This window comes from Ceratotherium simum, chromosome 16 (genome assembly GCF_057802395.1).
Source record: "Ceratotherium simum simum isolate JZ-2026a chromosome 16, ASM5780239v1, whole genome shotgun sequence".
Taxonomy (NCBI): Eukaryota; Metazoa; Chordata; class Mammalia; order Perissodactyla; family Rhinocerotidae; genus Ceratotherium; species Ceratotherium simum.
In genome coordinates this window covers 50,242,002-50,262,161 of record NC_141915.1, presented here as the reverse complement: position 1 = coordinate 50,262,161, position 20,160 = coordinate 50,242,002, and the positions used below count along the sequence as shown (strand labels likewise).

The 20,160-nt window shown below is 44.6% G+C and overlaps 1 protein-coding gene across 1 annotated transcript in view; it reads left to right on the top strand.

Moving 5' to 3' along the window:
• Window positions 1-217: 217 nt before the first annotated feature.
• WIPI1 (WD repeat domain, phosphoinositide interacting 1) overlaps window positions 218-20,160 on the top strand; it is a 29,274-nt gene continuing 9,331 nt past the window's right edge. The window contains exons 1-8 of the mRNA XM_004432690.3: window positions 218-402; window positions 4,282-4,364; window positions 5,738-5,907; window positions 9,758-9,854; window positions 17,090-17,187; window positions 17,863-17,955; window positions 18,673-18,743; window positions 19,364-19,471. Of these exons, the coding sequence (XP_004432747.1) occupies window positions 323-402; window positions 4,282-4,364; window positions 5,738-5,907; window positions 9,758-9,854; window positions 17,090-17,187; window positions 17,863-17,955; window positions 18,673-18,743; window positions 19,364-19,471 (800 nt within the window). The 5' untranslated portion in view covers window positions 218-322. The remainder of the gene's footprint in view (window positions 403-4,281; window positions 4,365-5,737; window positions 5,908-9,757; window positions 9,855-17,089; window positions 17,188-17,862; window positions 17,956-18,672; window positions 18,744-19,363; window positions 19,472-20,160) is intronic.

Genomic DNA, 20,160 nt, shown 5'->3' with positions numbered 1-20,160 from the left:
GTGAGTTGTGTCACGGAGCTGGAGGCGGGTCGCCAGCAGGGCGGTTCCGCCCACAGCCGTCTCCAATTGGCCAAGGGGGCACGGCAAGCATAGGCTCCTGGCCAATGGCGGCCGACGGTGGGGACCCCGCCCTCTCGGGTGCTCGGCTCCGTGGGACGGGCAGGAGGGGCGGAGCGGGGCGAAGAGGGGCGGGGCTAAGCGGGGAGGGGCGGGGCTAGGGGCGGAGAGGGGCCGGCGACCCGGCCCGCGGAGCCGGCGCCAGCGGGCTGCTGAGGTGGCTGTCGCCGGCTCGGAGCTGCGGCTTCCTCGGGTCGAGCCCCCGATGGAAGCTGAGGCCGCGGATAGCCCCCCGGGCGGGGTCGAGGCGGCGCTCAGCTGCTTCTCTTTCAACCAGGACTGCACGTAAGCCGCGGCGCCAGCCCCGCCGGGAGGTGGGGGAGAAAATGTCTCGACCAGGGGTGTTGTCCTGTCGGCAACTTGTAGCAAGAGGCGCGGGCCGACGCCCCAAGAGGCCCTCGACGGGACGGCCGGTGGCTGCCCTGGACGGGTTCGGGTCTTAGGAGTTCCCCTGCCTCCTGCCCCCTCCCCAACCCCCAACCCCGTGCCGGCAGAGAGCCAGGAGGGGCCGGCCGAGGGTAAAGGGAGGGGGTTAGCGAGGGGACTGGGGCTGAAGAAGGCTAGAGAATAGGTGGGGAGGGACTAGTGACCAAAGTGGGGGTCTGGGGAAGGAGGGGCAGTGGCCAAAACAAAGGAAATGGGAGGGGAGGGGGAAGTTGCAAGTTAACCCAAGACGAGGTAGTTGGGGCCCAGGAATATGGGAGTACAGGAAAAACTTTCCCATTTGTCCTTGAGCATCTCAACGTGGCATCTGGGCAGGGCCTCGGACAAAGAGGCAGCCTATCCCTGCGGCCTGGCCAGCCCCTGTCCCAGCCCCAGCGCAGGGCATCTCGCCTGCCCGCTCTGGATGTCAGAAACCTTTCCATTGCTCTCAGTGTGTTGTCACATAGCCCACTCGGCGAGGCAGAATCTCCTTCTCGGAGTCCAAGAGCCCTTTCCTGGCCCTGGGCTGCCTTCTCCGAGAAGCATGAGCTCCACTCTGTTGCTTTTTGAGTGAATTTTTAATGTTTCACCTTGATGTTCACATTTGGACTTTGGCCAGAGAGCCGGGAGTTACTGAACTGTGTTTAAGATGTCAGGAGGATCCGGTCCCTGAGAAGCAAACGCCTGTTTCCTTCTCTCTTGTCATGGAATTGTCCGAAGCCAGCCCTGGGGAACCATATGGAATAATCTCTTTGGAATGTGCACCCAGAGCATCAGGCAGGGATGACAACTTCCCAGTTTCCCACTTCCTGATGTACCAGTTTCTCTTGTGTTCTTGTTTGGAGTCGGCTTCAGGCTTTGGCTGCCAGAGACTGGGCTGTGCTAATATTGAACATTCAGTGGCGTAATTAACGCCATCGTGTACCATAAGCAGCTTTGGCTTCCATTCCCTTTGTGTTTCTGTTTAAAATTACCCTATGCCAAACAATATGCCTTTGTTCAAAGAAGCGGTGTAATCGGGTAGCTGGACAGCTTAGATGAGTGACTTTCAAGCTTTCCTTGACCACAACCCACAATAAGAAATACATACAACAACATTACCCAGCATCCATATATGTATGATACCACTGAAAAGCGATTCACAAAATGGTGTTTACCTTTATTATATGCAAAACCCTCTGATATTTTCTATTTCTTTTTTTTTAAAGCTGTTTGTGACTCACTGAATTGTTTTTAGGATCCACTCAGGGGTTGAGACTCAAAGTTGACAAAAATGATGGTCTAGATAAAATTCTGATGTTTTGTAAGAAACATTTTGCAAGAGGGGATGGCTGTTGAAATGCCTGGGTGTTTTCCTTCCCAATTGAACACAGGTTAAGGAGGGGAGGGGAGTTTGTTTGCTTACTGGTAGTAAATGTTCTAAATTCTGCTTTGTAGCATTATTAGATTTTTTTAAGTGACATTAATTTTCACTCTGGCTGAGTCCTAGGTTTCTATAGCAATTGGATAAGAATGTTATTTTCAAAACCGTAGGGTGCTTAGAAAGTTAATTTCCTTAGTCCCTACTGTCAGTTCTGTTTTCTTGGATGAAGGCTCTGCTGGGCAGCTCTGTCTCACCTATAAATAAAAGTTTTTGTCACAGTCAGTTGCTTTGAGTCACAGAGGGTATGACATTGGATTTTGAAATAAGTCAAGCCCCTCACCAAATCCCTTTAGGAATATCAGTGTGTCTTTTTCTATAAGTGTAGGCTGAATTTGGGAGCCAGGACTTCTGCAGAAGGTGAGTGAAGACAGCTGAACTTCACCAGTCTACCTCACTCTTACTTCATACTTGGCACCGTGCTAAACACTTTGGGTACATTTTTTCATTTGATTAGTAATACATATTTGTGCCAAACTCTATTCCCATGAGAGGTGATGAGAATAGTTTTTTTCCTACAGAAAGGCCATATGGATAAAATAAGGTCTAACTCTGAATTCCTTGATTCAAAGTCTTTTATAGCCATTGACCAATCATTTAAAACATAATAGTATTCACACTGCCATTTCCTCATATATAATATTCTTCTGTTCCAGGAGCAGGGCTTACATTTGAAAATTACTTTAAATTGCTAACTCTTGCTTGATATTATAAGACTCTAGTTACGGTATTTTTTCCCCTTACTTGTAAGCTTTAGAGACTTCGGTTTGTAACTAAATGCATCTGTATTTATGTGAAAAGTTTAAAAATAGTCATCACCACAGAGTATATTTTGAAGTTTTAAGATGCTGCGGGCTTGCCTTTCCAGTTGCAGTTTGTCATCATTAACGCTGTGGTTCTGGATGCCAAACCCAGCTCTAAGTGCACTGCTGCCCTCATGCAAATGTCTACCACGCCAGCTGAGCCACTCAGCAGGCTGAGGAAGCAGCTACCTCCCTGATTCAGAGTTGATGTAGTCACCTGTCCCTGTGTCCCAAGGAAGAACAAATGTTTGGGTAGAAAAAAAAATTCCCCGGGAAAATCATGTGACCTTCTCTTTTTTAGCCTAGTGAAACCAGAGCCCTGGGCATCAAAGGTTGTAGCCGTAAGCTGCTTATTTTAGCATATGCTTCCCTGTGGAGAACAAATCTCAGCTTTTCATCTATTTGTTTTAAATGAGGAAGTTGGACTAATTTTTCGGCCCACTTAGGACCATTTTAAGGTCCATTATCTCTGACATTCCATTTTCCCAGGGTGGACGTGCTCAGGGTCAGACTGCTTATTCTGAGTGTGCTCTGTGTCAGATTTGTTCATCACTTAGGTGTGGAGGGCAAAGCAGGAGAGAGCCGGATGGGGATTCCCGGCTGCTGAACAAAATTGACTCGTTTGCTTTAGTCCTGAGGCCAAGGAAAATCCTGGGTTCACACTCTGTCTTTGTCTATTGGTTGAAAAGTGAAAAGTTAAGAAAATAAGATTTTTTTCGCCCACATTGTCCCAGAGAAGTGTTTTGTTTTGTCTTATTTGTTGGCTGTGATGCTAGCTTTGTGGAACAGAGTATAAAACAGAGTTCTCTACTCTGGCTGCACATTCGAGTACTTGAACTTAAAAAAAAAAAAATCCAATTAAATAAAAAGTCCAGGGTTGGGAGAGCAGGGGTAGATGGTCATCAGTATTTTTTTAAAACTTCCCAAGTGAGTCTAATATACATCCAGAGATGAGAGCTACTGGTATCGATTATCTAGGATATTTTCATGGAAATGATGAAAGAAAGCATCTATTAAATTTTGCCTAGTAATGACCTCTGTGCCTACTATGATTGTATATTTCTTTTCTAAGAAAAAAAAAAGTCCTCAAGGAAATAAAAAATAATTTACCTCTTGGTAAAGTACCTCTCAAACAACGAGAAGACCCCTAATTGTGTTGGGGGTAGGGCTATGATGAATATGCTTAAACGTTCCATTTTTCCTATTTCTGTCCATTTGGGAAAGTGTGGTCTCTGGTAGGTCTGACATTTCATTTGGTGATGGAGCCCATGCAGTCTCAGGTCTGTTAGCTGTTTCATCTTTTTGTATGTAGTTGTCTTTGACCTTTTCCTTTTATGGAACCTGCCCACCTGACAAGGCGTGCCTCGCCAGTTAGAGAGTTATCAAATATCAGAGCTCCTGAGGATGTGTGTCTGTCCGCTCTGAGGCTAGATGGAAAGAAGGAGTCTGTCTTCAGGCAGCTCTGTTGTTGGAGTACAGTACCTGTTGTCATTCCCATGCTGTCATTATCTTCCACAGATCCCTAGCAATTGGAACCAAAGCCGGTTATAAGCTGTTTTCTTTGAGTTCTGTGGAGCAACTGGACCAAGTCCATGGAAGCAGTAAGTGTGTGTGAGAAATCTCAGGGACACCAAATCCTCCCTCTAGACGTTAATCTGTGCTGCTCCTGAGCATTCTGCAGTTCCCTCCCTTAATGGTCAAATTTGAGGAGTCAGTATTTTTTAGATTTAACTGTAAGTCATTGCCTCCACTTGCTTTAAAAAACCACAGTGAAGCATTTAGTAAGATTTGCAATAGCTTAGGTAACATTTTCTTTTTATATTAAAAAATCGTTTGTTTAAAACCATAGTGTTGTTACTTTTTCATATACTTCTTTGCAGTCATCAGTTTTTATAATCGTCAAACCAAAAAGGTCACTTACGGTTTTTTTCTTTTTGCCATTATATTGGCACTGTAGAATATTGGTAACATTCATTCAGTCATGGAAGTATTTCCTTTGTTTTAATAAAGCAATACTATCCCATTTACATAGTCCATATCAAAGATGTTAAAGTACTTCTAGTGAATATTTTTAAAAATTCAGTTTAGGAATGTGACTCTTATTTTGTCAGGGTAAGTAATAATTTATGCCATCATAATAGTGAAGATTACATAATTTTTGGATTTCGTGGAAAGAAAGTGGTTTGGTAAATAATATATTAGGCTCCTAATTTATTTGTACGTTTTTTCTTTATTATACCATTTCTGTGAATATTTTGCTCTGTATCTGTCCTGTGTTGTTCCCTATCGGACTTGCCCACACACAAGAAAGGCATGCATAGGAAAAAAATGTTCTCAGAAGAACACTGAGGCCTCCACCAAGTGCTCAGGAGGCTTACTAATTTATCTTCTTCCTGAGTTCAGGAGTGCTTCCCTGATCATAACACGGACGTCCAGATTGTTTTCAACAGGAAAGGGATTCCAGAGAGGGTCAGGGAGCACAGCAAGAAGGGAGGGGGTGCAGATTTAACTGTGTCACTGCTGTCCTCCATGGTGGTACCTGTACCTCCCAGGGACAAGAAGACTCTGAAAGCAGAGGCTTCCAACAGTCACCCCTTTGAAACCTCTCACAGAGAAAGGGTAGACTGAGATTGTCCAAACCTCCCAAATATGTTTTACAGTGCAAACGGTGGCGTCCTAGGGCCCTGGAGGGGTGATTCCACCATGTAGAGGGCATCTGGGAAAGCTCTGAAAATCTGACTTTGTGTTCTGGTCACTAGCATTCTCTTTACTTCAGATATTTGCAAGGGCTTTGGAATTGCTACCTTGGGAAACGGTTAAAGCTTCACTGTGGGGGGAAAGAAAGTCATGGCAAACTCCTGTCAACGGAGGGCGCCCAGTCAACCAGACCTAGGGAACGTTGACTGACTGCATCAGATGCGCTCAGTGCAGGGGCGCCTGAAACCCGCGTAACCTCGGCCGCCTTCTCTCCCAGACGAGATCCCGGATGTCTACATCGTGGAGCGCCTTTTCTCCAGCAGCCTGGTGGTGGTGGTCAGTCACACAAAGCCGCGGCAGATGAATGTCTATCACTTCAAGAAAGGCACGGAGATCTGTAATTACAGCTACTCCAGCAACATCTTGTCCATAAGGCTGAACCGGCAGGTGAGCGGGGGAAATCCCTCCGGGTTGCGAGGCTTCTGCTAATTGGAGCTGAAGAAAAAGATGAATATCTTGAAAGATGAATGTCTCTACAACAAGCAGCAAATTCTAAAGGGGATTTTAGTACTCAGGCCTAGTATTGTGGGGATATTGTAAAGAGAGTCTACTCCACGTGCTTGGTTCAGTGGCATGTCCTCCCTGGTCCTTCTACCTCGTGTTCTTTCTCGAACGTTGGCCAATGGCTAGGGGAACCCTCTCCCCTGGTGCAGGCTGGGCAGAACTCTGGCTCTAAAACTGTCTCCTGAGCTACTGCAGGGGCATCTTGAACGAGAGGAACTCCTCTCTGGTTTGGGCCCTAGACGCTGGCATCCATTGCAGACTGGTGGTAATAATACCTCTCAGAATGAAACTCCTGAGGAGAAGGTGTGGGCCTCCTGGGCAAGTTCTGAAGCCAGTCAGTGGAATTGTCCCTTCTCTTCCTGTTTCTTGGGCTTTCCCAGCTGGCCAGGTGCTCAGTCTCATGCTTTCCCTTTTCTTTCTCCCAGCTAACCCTTGAAGATTTTTTCTTGTAGTCATTTCCTTGTTGAAGGAAGAATTATTCTTATCTCAACTATGCAATATATTCTCTTTAAAAATATAAGTTCTTGTTCAATAAGTATTTGGGGTTAGCAGAGTTTCCCTTGAATTATTTGATTTTAAATCCTGTGAGGACAGGGACTGTGTCTGTTTTGTTCAGTCCTGTAAGACCTGGTAGAAAAGACAGTGCCTGGTAGGAAAATGCTCAGTCAACTGATCGAGTTGATCAACTGTCTTGGTTGACTATCCACTTAAGTCTGTATAAACCCGGTGGTAGGAAATAGCCTGAGAAATAGAAGATGCGGATTTTTTAGCAAGGAGTAGCAGAGTAAAGAAGAAAATAAACCCACGTTCTTGGCAAGGGAAGGAGAGGCAGTCTGAGAGTTTTCAACTTGAAGGCTTTTAAGCTCGGTTCTTGGCTCAGGTGCTCGCTCTGAAATCTGTTGGTAGCACACTGAATTTCATCGCAGACCTTTTTATCTTTGCATATAGTAGTAGCCAGTATATGAAAATTAAATATCCTTATGTGGCACCTGATTGACTTTTTGAGATTGTTTAGGCAAATGTTCTGTGAAGATCAGAACCCTCAATAGTATCTATGGTATTTAATTGTATTCTCTCTCTCTTACTTGCTCTCTGATATTTTCATTAGCAAATGGGACAAGGAAGGGTCATTTAAGTGTCTGAGTCTGTTAACCTTCAGATGCCACCCTCCCCTCAATATAACACTCATTAACTTTCAGGTTCTCCTCCCCCATCTTCTAGGAACATTCATGCACCTAGAGCTACTCAGCAATTAATGGCCAAGCTCTTCAGAACCCAGATGGAACAGGTCTCTCTTCCTTTAGCATTTCTTCTCCTAAGATGATTCAAAACAGGTCTGGAAAGTGTTTGGGGTTTGCTTTTCTTAAAATGTTCAGGTTTGGGCCTTAACAACTTTGGGTTTAGGCAGCTGCTGCAGGCCCTGCCTGCTGGTGGGGGTCCTGCAGTGCCTGGGACTCTGCCCCTGGGCCTGCCCCCTCCACCCAGGAGACGAAAAGAGGCGTGAGGGCAGCCCATTCTGTGTGTGATATCCCTACTTTATCAGGCCTTGAAGCAGCACTTGTTCCTTTTTAAAGAAAATGAAAAACATTAAAGATTCATGCAGGGAGTTATGCAGAAAGAAAATGCCTATTTTCCTCTAAATATTTAGAAATGAAGAATATTTAGTAATTGTGATATTTTTCATTATTAATTGATGCTATTCCCCTTGTACTTAATTGAGGAAATATCTTATGGAATAAAGACAGTATACCCGATGTATTTCGATATGTAAACTTTTGCAGTCCTCCCACCATCTGTTTGCAGCCTCCATCTGGATGACAAGCCTCCTCAGAGCAGATGTAGCATCTACATCTAACCTCTGAAGATAAATCTGAATTTATGGTGCTCGGGGACAGACACTATAAATATTTTTTAGAATTGATAAAAAGAGTTGTGAGTTATAAAACATAGAAAAGTAGATGAGAGCCAGAGTGACAGGGAAAGAGCTCAGCTGAAGGCCAGCCCATGATTCTTCTGAGACTGAGACTGGTTGTTCAAGGAAGCAGTTCCCAGATTGTGCTCATCCCAGAGGCGTGCTCTCCTGTGAACTTAAGACCACGTGCCTCCTCTTTCCCTCTGAATGTTTTCCGTCTGTTTTCCTTCCATTTAATTCTTGTCTGCAGCCAGCACGGGGTGACCTGAAATTCAGCTGAGTGGGCCACAGAGCAGATGGTGCCGTTAGAGCTGGTGGGAAAAGATGCAGAGGAGGTCAGACAAGCTAGCTGTAGATGCAGTTCCTGCCAGAGACCTTATGTTGAGGACCTGCTATTCTGGGGATTGGGTGTGGGGCTGGGAGGGGCTACTCGAGGTTATCAGAAACCCAAGAACATAAACAAGCATCGAGTAATATAGTCCAAACCGCGGTAAGTGCTGGCAAAAGGCAAAGGGGTCAGGCAAATCAGAGAATATATATTTCATGGAGAAACACTAATATTTGTCATCAGTTTTGAGACTCTTAGAATTTGTGACTCCTCAGCACCTGGCCTCAGACCTGTGGCCACAGAGCCTTAATTAAAATTGAGAAAGGTGTTTCAATTTTATTTTCCTACTTGGCTAAAGTGACAGTCTCTGTTTCTCTGAGCTGTGAGGCATCTTCCTGGGAAAAGAGTAGGGTAGGCTTTTCCAGGGGAGAGCTTGCTGCTTTCTTGGCAGTATTTTCAGGTACCTTCCTTTCCAAGTGGTGTTCCTTGGAATAAAAGGATCTGGCCTGCGAGTGTCAGAATCACCAGGGGCACTTGTTGACAGACCTCCCAAACCAGAATCTCTGGGGAGGTCCAGGCCTCGCCCCTTAGGTGCTTGGGTGCTCATCAGAGCCTGGGAACCACTAGCCTGGAGGAAGCTGAGTCAGGCGTGTGGGTAGTAGGTGGCTCCTCAGAGTGAGGAAAGAGCTACCAGACCAAAAATTCCTTCCCTGCAGCTCCTCGCTGGCACCCAGCATCTGCAATGGTGCCCAGCTATGCATTCCCTTCCTTTATGCACACAGCGGGTTAAGCCGGTGGCCTGTTGCCACTTGGTAGAGAACACGGCTATTCGGAAGACAAGTTTCATTTGAAGAGGAAGAGAAGGGTCTCATGGCACGAGGGAGGGGAGCCCCAAGGAGAGAAACTGAGCACAGGGGAGCTGCAGGGGGTGTCAGGCACTGGCATGGGGTGTTCATATGAGGGCTGAAGGGCTTCTCGAGTTCCCTTTACCAGGGCTGGACAGACAACGCAAAAGTGAGTCTGGAGGAGAGTTTGAGTGGAATGAAGTTAAAGCTGGGGGGCAGTAAAACATAAGATTGGGCGATACAGAGGGAGCAAAGAAGCCCACAGCCGTACAAGAGGGACACTGTTATGAACATTGAACCAAAAAGCTACCCGAAATTGTCCTAAATGGTGAAGGAAGTCTGATCAGGAAGTGTTCAGGTCCCTGTTCTAAGGAGAGAGGAAAGTACGAAAAAAAGAAGAAATCTCAATTTTAAATGAAATTTCTTAAGATCTTGTATTCTATGCTTCTGTTTAGGTGGATAATGATGTGTGTGTGTGTGTGCATGTGCATGTATATAAGCATAATCTTCAACTCGATCTCAAAATTCTTCCTCCTTTAGGTTTAGAATAATCAAGTTAGGACTCTCACGAAAGACGAGTGATATCAATTTGGTCGGTCCCTTTTCGAGGACTCGGTGCAGTAGATTGACGGGTCTGTGTGATTACAGAGGCTGCTGGTGTGCCTGGAGGAGTCCATTTACATTCACAACATTAAAGACATGAAGCTGCTGAAGACGATCCTGGATATTCCTGCAAACCCAACAGGTGAGCTCCCAAAACGGAATAGACGCCCCCAAATCTCATGTCCAGGCGCCCCTTTCACAAGCTGTATGTCCACCTAAATTGAAAACCTGAAGCAGTGTTTACCTCGAAGCTTTGTCTTAATGGTGGCAGATTCCAATTATATTAGCCTGTGCATCCTGCAGGAGGGCTGTGTGGCCATCACTGCAGCCTGTGAGAAGGCCCTTTCATCTGGGACCCATTCTCAGCAAATATGTCCAGGCGTTTAAGGTAGGTGTGTAGGAGAGTTCATGCATCTGACATTGAAAGGTGTGTACCTCTAACTATTTTTTGTGGTTGTTCAGTACCGAGTAGGTGGAATAATTAGAAGCAGGTTTTGACTTGGTGCGTCCACACGACTAGGAGAAAGACAAGCCGAACTGTAAAGAATGTGTTTTATTACATTACAAAGGAATCTCTCTACTTGGTGATATGCTAGGATGTTGAACTTTACTAAATTCTCAGGATGTAACCCTGTTTAGTAAGTTTCCCATTTAAGAATGGGAATAGTTTGGCTTTGTTAAATTGAAGTAGCAGATGACAATGTTTTATGAACTCATTGAGCTAGAATTAAACAAGAAAGAAGTCCTTCCTTGTGTGGTAGCGTGGGGCATCATCACTCTGGGACAATTTGTGTACCTAATGCCTCAGTTAATATTTGTAAACTGTATTCCAGTTTAGTGTCATGAAATGACTGCTGTAGTTTACTGTCATTTCCTAATGCTTTGACTTGCACTGAATTTCAAGATCAGTGTGGCCCAACTCAAGTCACCTAGACTCTTTGAGTCTCAGTTTCCTTATCTGTAAAATGAGATAATAATACCCATCTCACAGGATCAGCTGAGAATTAAACCAGGGAGTGTTTGTGAAGTGAGCAGTGCATGGCCTGCCATGCAGTAAATACCTCCTCTGCCTCGTTTCCTCCTCTCCATCTCAATTGTGCAGATGGCCTTTTGCTGTACACTTTCGTGCTTTAAAACTTCAGCCATGACAAAATGATATTTTATAAGAACAAAGCCACTGAGGCCGTTATAAAGTCTCTGTGAGATAATGACTTTAAAGCATATTTTGCAGAATGGAGGATGGTATGTGAAGGAGCTATGGGTGGTGAGTTTTTTGTTTTAGGAATGAGAGGTTGAACTAATCTGGAAAAGTGTTTATTGAAGACATACTGTGTGCCCTGTACCATAGTAGGCACTGTCAGGATCAGATATGGCAACCACACACCGGGAGCCCAGAATCCAGCTGCACTAGTTCTCTGAGATGGTCTGCTCCGTGTGGCACAGCACAGACCAGTGCTCTGGCAGCCTCTGGGAGGGGTAGGATCCAGTGTGGGACTGTGGGGTGCCGACCGTTGGAAGGAAGATGTGCTCTTCTGATAGGGCGGGAGAGGAGCTGTGGAATCTGAGCAGAGCTCACGGGAGGGGTGGGCCTGAGCGGACCTGGATGGATTTGGGCAGGGGACATACCAGGCAGGCAGAGAGCTCAAAGCTGCCTTTGGCTCTCCATTTCTTTGAAAAGACAGGAGTTGGACATAGCCAGTGCCCTCTCCAGCAGAGGGACCTGTGGCTCAGCGCAGTGGTCAGCTTCCCTCACTCCCGCTGTCACACACCCAGCCTGCTCAGGCCGGGGGACTTCAGGACTGGGCCTCTTCCTCCTGCGAAAAGTGAAGTTTTTCCCCATGTACTCTTAATTTTTAGCGAATATAGTTGTTTTTCTTAGCTCAGAAAACTCGTTGGTTGCCTCACTTTTTGCAGTTTAAACAGGGAGAAAAGACAGTTTGAAAATGTGGGGCTGTTTGTACTTTATGTTAGAGAGAATGTGTGTTACTTGTAAAGGGAATAATTTTCTCAAGAAAAAGTAAAAACAATGGGAGGTGTTTGCTCTGTCTCAGATAAACATTAGGAATGGATTCAGGGACAGATTTAGCTTTCCCTTCTGAAAGACCACGGGCAGGTTGAAAGACCAAAATGTGTGTTATTACACCTTGACGGTCTTTGGAGAGATAGCCCAAGACCTTTTCACATCCTGAAATTTATAATTATCATCTCAACTTACACTGAGCTCCCTCTCTTCTTCAGTAAAAGGAAGATGATCATTTTTACCCCATTGAGGATTAACTGAGGGCGCGGAGTGAGCGAGAGCATGGCACGTCTGCTCTGCGTGTGCGGGCCATCAGCTAGGCTCACTCACCAGCCCAGCTCCAGCCCCAGAGGCAGCCTCACAGCCACCAGTCAAAGTCATGCTGCAGTGACATGACCAGTTCCTCACTCAGGAACCGTCAGCGGCCACTGAGCTGTCAAAACCATGAATATAAAACCCTCAGAGGTCAGGAGTCTCCTTTATTTGTTCTCATTCTGTAATGTATCTTAACAAAAAATATAAGACAGAAACTCTGGCTCTTGATTTTATAAATCCTTAATGGGTACAGAGGGAGACAGAATCATTTGTCTGATTGGCTTGTGTACACAAATTCTGAATGTATTTTGACCCAGCGAAGTACAAATAAATGATATAGAGTTCTACACTCGCTTCATGCTCAGTATCTAACGTGGCTGTAAATTTCCTTCCTTTTGTCTGTATTTGTGTCTTGCCCATTCCTGTTGGCTCAAAGATTTCAGGCTGTTTCCTTTAAAGAGTTTGGCCAGACGGGGCGCGAAGTTAATTTCCTGCTAGCACAGCAGTCTTACAGCCTTTTACGGAATATGGAGGGAGTGGTCTATACCACACGGCAGAGTGTGTATTAGAACAAAGTAGTGTTTATTCCTCAGCGAGGGCTTTCTGAAATGGTAATACAGGTGGAGTAAAAGGCTGTCATTTGCAGTAGCATAGAGCATTGGCAAGTACAGAGGAGATTTCTGTTTTTGAAAATTGGAAAGCACATTCCAAGACATTCATCAACCCAGAGGGAACTGTATTTTAGAAATCCCTGTTAACTTGCTTTAGCTTTAAGTTTGACATGTAATACTGTATACACCGCGGTGAGGATGATTTAGGATGACAGGACTGCCTTCCAATTCTAGCTGATAATGCCATTCGTTCTGAGTTGACAGCAGGCACTTCTTTTCCAGCTGTAGAAGAATTACAGCCAAACAATTTCAGTAAAATTGTAGCTGACAGTGATTTATGAAGATGTGTGTCAGTTCTAAAACAAGTCCAAATGCCACATCAATTCCTAACTCCTACATAGAAAAAAGACTGGAAGAAAATATGCTCAAATATTGAGGAGAGTGAAAAACCTCTGGGTTTTAGAATGATGGGTGATTTTTTTTTCTCTTTCTTTATATTTTCTGGGTTCTGCAAATTTTTTACACTATCACTTTTCTATTTTAAAATAATATAAAAGAAAAAGCTCATTTTCTTCCTAAAAAAGGCTTTGTGTGACACCTGTGACAGAAACAGAAGACTAGTAGAATGGTTACATCTAAGCCTGAAGCAAACTCTTCATGCTTTCCTGGGGGGCTTCACAAGAAATAAAGATGCATTCTTACAGCTAGTTGAGTTTGTCTGAAAATTGGACCATAGGAAATCTAAGGATCTCATATTAAGCATTTCTGGGGACCTTCATTCAGTCTGTGTGCAGGATCCCTTGGCTAAATTCAGATGGGTTGGCAGAGGTGCAAGGCCAGAGGCAAAACTGTCAAATAAGAGGCTGTGTGTCAGAGTATACCTGCCCAAGCCATTATCCTTTGTCCTTTCTTGTTAGAATCTAGTGTCATCTCGTTCTCCATTAGGTATTACAGAAAGTGCCATGTTAGCTGAAGAAGTTGAAGCCTTTCCTCCTTTCTGGGATGTTTACATATTGACATAAAACTCTGAAGGTCACCTCACACCTGTTAGAATGACTATTATCAAAAAGACAAGAAATAATTTTTGGTGAGGATGTGGAGAAAATGCACCCTTGAACACTGTTGGTGGGAATGTAAATTGCTGCAGCCACTATGGAAAACTATATAGAGGTTCCTCAAAAAATTGAAAATAGAACTACCATATGATCCAGCAGTTCCACTTCTGGGTATTTATCTGAAGAAAATGAAAACATTAACTCAAAAAGATATCTGCATCCTCATGTTCATTGCAGCATTATTTACAATAGGCAAAATATGGAAACAACCTAAGTGTCCAGCAGTGGATGAATGGATAACGAAAATGTGGTATAAATATACAATAGAATATTATTTAGCCATAAAAAAGAAAAAAATCTTGCCATTGCAACAACATGGATGGACCTTAAGGGCATTATGCTAAGTGAAATAAGTCAAACACAGAAAGACAAATACTGTATGACCCCACTTACATGTGGAATCTTTAAGAAAAAAAAAAGAACTCATAGATACAGAAAACAGATTGGTGGTTGCCAGAGGTGGGGAGTGGGGGGTGGGCAAAATGGGTGAAGGGAGTCAAAATGTACGTACTCTCAGCTATGAAATAAATAAGTCCTGGGGATGTAATGTACAGCATGGTGACTATAGGTAATAATACTGTATTGCATATTTGAAAGTTGCTAAGAGAGTAGATCTTAAAAGTTCTTATCACAAGAAAAAAAAATTGTGTAACTATGTATGATGGATGTTAACTAGACTTATTGTGGTAATCATTCCGCGATATATGCAAATATCCAATCATTATGTTGTACATCTCAAACTAATATAATGTTAAATGTCAATTATACCTCAAAGAAAAGAAAAGCCTCTGAAGGGCAACGGGAAGTATTTGTCCAAGCCTCCTGCACAAAGACCCTCTAGCTCTCCCTGCCACAAAGATGGAACCTGATGTTTTCAGATAGAGGAAGTAAATGAGGACTTGGCATCTTGGAATGTTAAAGCTGGAAAGAACCCTAGATCGTAGCCCCCTCATTTCATGGATAGGAAACAGGCCTGAAAAGGCCACAAATAACTCAGCTAGAGTTATATAGTAGATGGCAGACTCAGATCTTGAATCCATATCATCAGCCTCTCTCTGCCAGATAAATATTCTTAAAACATTGCCTTTTTTTTTCTAACAGCTTTCTTGAGATATCGTTCACAAGCCATATGATTCAGCCGTTTAATGTGCATGATTCAATAGCTTTTAGTATATTCAAAGAGTTGTGTAACGATCACCACAATCAATTTTAGAACATTTTCATCACCCCAAAAAGAAACCCCATACCTCTTAGCCATCACCCCCTATGCCTCCAGCCCTAGGCAACACTGATCTGCTTTCTGTCTCTATAGATTTATTTATTCTGGACATTTCATATAAGTAGAGTTATATAATATGTGACAGGCTTCTTTCACTTAGCATAATATTTTTAAGATTCATCCATGTTGTAGCATGTATCAGTACTTTGTTTCTTTTTATTGTCCAACAATATTCCATTGTAAGAATACATCATATTTTATCTATCCATTCATCAGTTGATAGACATGGGTTGTTTCTACTTTTGGACTATTATGAATAATGTTGCTGTGAACATTTGTATACAAGTTTGGTTTTTTTTTGTTTTCTTGTATATAAATTTTCATGTGGCTATATGTTTTAATTTCTTTTGGGCTTATACCTAGGAGTGGAATTTTGGAGTTACAGATAACTCTATATTTAACCTTTTGAGGAGCTGCCAGGCTGTTTTCCAGAGCACTGCCCCATGTTACATTCCCAGCAGCAATGTATGTGGGTTCCAATTATCTGTCTTTTTGATTATAGCCATCCTAGTGGGTGTGAAGTGGTATTTCATTGTGGTTTTGATTAACACTGCTCTTTTTAATCATATGTGCTCAGAAACCTTCAGCAGTTACCTGCTGCATTGGTAAGATCTTAACTCTTTGGTTTGGTGCTCAAGTCCTTCCACAGCTGCCACTTTCTATCTTAACATCCTTTCTGCTAACCACTCCTGTGGGAACCCACTATGCAGTCTCCTGATTGTCTTCCTTCCCCAGTTTTACAAGACCAGATGCCTTCTGCCTGCCTGGCTGTTCTTGAAATTGCATTTGGATTGCAAAGAACTCACATGAGATGGGGAATTGGGTTCCCAGAGAAAAAGTGGGAAGGTATGAGTGGTCTCTTCTAAGGCTGGGGCCCGGAGTGGCCTTGTACAGGCAGGAGGTTGCAGGGTGCCAGAGCACACAGGTAAGGGTGCTGGGCTCTGTCACTTTCCCCCCTAGCTCTGCGAGACAAGGGGTAAAACCTCAGTCAGAGCAGGAGGTAGGACTTTGCTTCCAATTCTCAACGTTTGATTTTTTTTCTCAGCTCTTGCCCCAGCAGACTAGGTAGAGGACATTTTAGCCTGATCTAAAGTTTTTCTTATACTTTTATAAGAAACCCATTTAACATACTAACTTGTAACAAAGATGTCAGTCACCTTTTGTATTTAAAAAGATGTCTCTCTGGCCTAATCTTGAAGTTCCTATTCTGATAATGCTTTTGTTTCTGGTAATTCCTTGAATTCACTTCTATCCTGTACACCTTTATTAGTCTAAACCATTGTTGTGAAAATCCTTTAATTAAGTGCTATTAGGATTTTCCCCTCTTGAGTTCCCTTGTAAATAAAAATGGCTCATGTTGGTTCAATGGTTTGATTGGCTGTTTATGCTTCCAGAATATTGTCGAAGCATCTTAAATCCAAAATGTTCTCTTTCTTTAGTTTGTTTCAGTGGCAGACATACCATCTTAACTGCAGGTGCTGCCTTGAAATGAACTTCCACCCCTGGAGGCTCCTGTTTCCCTTATCAAGGCAGGACATTTAGCTCAGAAGTGAGCGATTTCTAAATAGGTCCTTGCCACCGCCCCTTACCTCCTGTTCTCCAACTTGAAATGACTGGCCAAGTGTATTTAATCACATGGAGAAAGGCAGACACATACTGCTCTTTCACAGTAGGAAGATTTGTTTCAGTTAGGAGTAAATTCTCTTGTAGCCCTCGAGGGTAATGGAATTAGAAGAGAAGTAGATGTTGTTTTAGAGCCTTGGGTAGAATGTGAAGAGCATTTTCAGTACTCTAAATTCTGATTGCTTAGCTGTGGAGAGAACATGGCCAGTGTCAAATCATGAAGTTTTCCCCTATGAATTTACTTTATAGGAGTCTTTTGGTTAGAAGAACCATCAATTGCAAGTCAATGTCTGCAGAGCCGTTCCTCCCCTCACCAGTAGGTGGCACTGTAGTTGTGCTGTTTTCAGATGCCCTTTCCAGGCAAGTTCTCTTCTGTGGACACTGGCTTTTCATCTGCTCTTTATTCTTTGCCAGGTCTGTGTGCCCTCTCTATCAACCATTCCAATTCTTACGTGGCCTATCCTGGAAGCCTGACTACAGGCGAGATTGTACTTTACGATGGACACTCCCTGGTAAGTTGGCAGTGACCCTAAACAACCCAGCTCACCTGCTTGGCTGTGTGGTCAATGGCAGGTGATGGGCAGGCAGTGGGGGGAGTTGGGGGAGGTGTGGAGGCGGAAGCAACGCTGGGGGAGTTTGTTCTGGCCACAGCGACTGTGTGGAGGAGAAGGTAATGATATTTGCCCTCGTTGCCATCAGTTAACATAACCAGGAGGCAGCGTGCCAGGCCAAGACAGACATCTGCAGCATAATGGAAACCACTGGCCAGCTGGTGGCCCCTTGTTGGATTGAGTGTGTCATGCTGTGCCATGTCGCAGCATGCGACACTGGGCAGCTGTTTCACGTTGCTTGTCCTCTGCTCTCCAAGGCTTCACAGAGCGGGGCACATTGCTGTGGGAAGTCCCCAAAGGTGCATGCACGGAGAGCCACGACAACATCACTCTGCATCGGGCAAACTGTTGGTTGTCCATCTTCCCGAGGGCAGGAGAAGGGATAGAAACAGTGTGGCTCCTGAAGCAGAATTTAGAAACACCAGAAAACGATGTACAGCTTCTCTGTAAATGGTCTGGTGGGAAGAGACAGAAGCCAGCAAATAAGGTCTCGGAAGAAAAGAGGAAAGAGAGGGAGATGAAATCCATCTTCCCTCTTCCCCGGCATCAATACCCATCTTCTCTTTTCACCAACAGAAAACAGTCTGCACTATTGCTGCCCACGAGGGAACACTGGCTGCCATCACCTTCAACGCCTCAGGCTCCAAACTAGCGAGCGCATCTGAAAAGGTGAGTGGGCTCCCCGACGTCCTCATGGGCTCTCTTCCTGTTGGGGTTTGCTGGATGGCTCTCAGAGCGCCAAAGATCTGATGGAAGGAGACTCGTGACATGAGGACTGACTGTTTCTGGGCCCGCTCAGAATTCATTTCAAAGGGAGAATTTCTGGTGCCTACTTGTTGTGGTATACTGATGCATTTATTAATTCAACAGACCAAAGGCCCATGCTACTATGCAAGATACAAGATATTTTGCACAAAAACTTGCAGTCTTATTAAGAAATGTGCATGCACATCATCATATATACAGATAGATGCTGCATTTCATAGACATGGTGTAAACAAAATGCTCTGCTGTTTAGCAGAGATTGATCCCTTCCGACTAGAATAACCCAGGGAGGTGATAAAGTTGAGTTTCAAGTGCCATGAAAAACAGGTGTATTTTGGCAGGCAGAAATTGAATATTCTAGGAAGCCAGAACAGCTTGAGTGAACACACACAGAGCCCTGGGCTAGGGTGGGAGGGACAAGGGAGCAGAGAGTGTTTAAAACACATTCCAAGAATTACTTCTATGGCACATATACAAACAAAAAGGCCTCTGTGCTCAACACTTGGTGCTTCCCCTTCAGAGACAGATGTTCTGAACCAATAAAACAAGCTCCTCTCTAAAGGGACAATGTCGTACGTGAAGCCATTCATGGTATGAAATGTCCCCTGCTTTCTTTTCCAGGGCACTGTCATCCGGGTGTTCTCTGTACCTGATGGGCAAAAGCTCTATGAGTTTCGGAGAGGAATGAAAAGGTCTGTGTTCACTGTAAACCCATTTTAAAGTACCCACAGAAGTCCTGCAGTGGACGGCTGGCCGCCATCTAGGGAGAGGCCGAGGGCGGCTCTGTGCCCTCCGCTCCCCCGGAGGAGGTATAACTGTCCTTTCTCAGGTAATTGACTTGGAGGCCCCCTGTAGTGCATAGTACACCTGAGAAGGGAGACACCGTTTTAACACAGAGTTCAGCCATGAGAGTCCTTTTTTGATGTGTGCATGGGCAGCCGGCAAAGGAGAATGAGAGAGCGAGAGGGTCACAACCCAAAAGTAATTTCTGATCCCCTCCCGGGGAAATAAAAAAGTCTGATGGTCTGAGATCCGATCAGCTATAGGGTTTGCAGCTGGATCGGTGCACAGAGCAGCTGGAAAACTTACCCAATGGCAGGAAGGAGTCTTGTTTCTTCTCAATTGAGACCGTGCCCCTTTATGGATCTTTCCGACGTTAATTCCTAAATATGAATGACACAATGTTGAAGGGATTTTAGAATACTAGACTCTTCAGGATACATTTAGTTTTCTTGTAAAGCTGATTTTTGAGCTATAAGGCAGTTATCCTCATTTTCCTGCCTCACTCGTCTGTATGTCGCTCTGTTTCCAGGTATGTGACCATCAGCTCTCTAGTTTTCAGTATGGACTCACAGTTCCTCTGCGCCTCAAGCAACACTGAGACTGTGCACATCTTCAAGCTGGAACACCTCACCAACAGGTAGGTACAGCGCCGGACACGAAATACTGGTTAGACTGAAGGAGTCAGGCCCGGGTTATTCTGCACTGCCAACCGCTGCCAGCGTAAGCGTTTTCTTCTCTTTTTGAAGGCCATAAACTTGGTTTTACTGGTTATGCCTTCACCAGAGTGGTGAGTGTATGTTAGTGGTGTAATGCACAGAAGCACAAAATCGGGGGCCACCCTCCTGAGTTTGCACCCCAGCTCTGCCCCTTATGAGCTGCGAGAACTGGGCAGGTAATTTAACCTTTCTGTACTTCAGTTTTCTCATCTGCAAAACAAGAATCGTTGTACACGCATCTGAGGCTTGTTGTGAGGATGAAATGAATTCCTTAACCTTGAGCACTCAGAATAGCACCTGGCACATAGTAAACACTGATGAGTGTCAGCCAGTCTAGCCATAAGTGCAGCAATATAGTCGTCATTGCCGTTAACCCCACCACTGGGTGCTCAGTGCCCGTGACTGCAGCTGTGGCGGGAGTGGACTGAGGGTGAGCAATATAAAGCGTGTGTTAGATTCTGTATTCATTTCCTAGGGCTGCTACAATAAGTTGCCACAGGCGTAATGGCTTGAAACAGCACCCGCTGTGATCTCACAGTGCTGTAGGTCGGCAGTCCGAAATGGTGTGGCTGAGTTCTCCACTCAGGGTCTCACGAGGTGGAAATCCAAG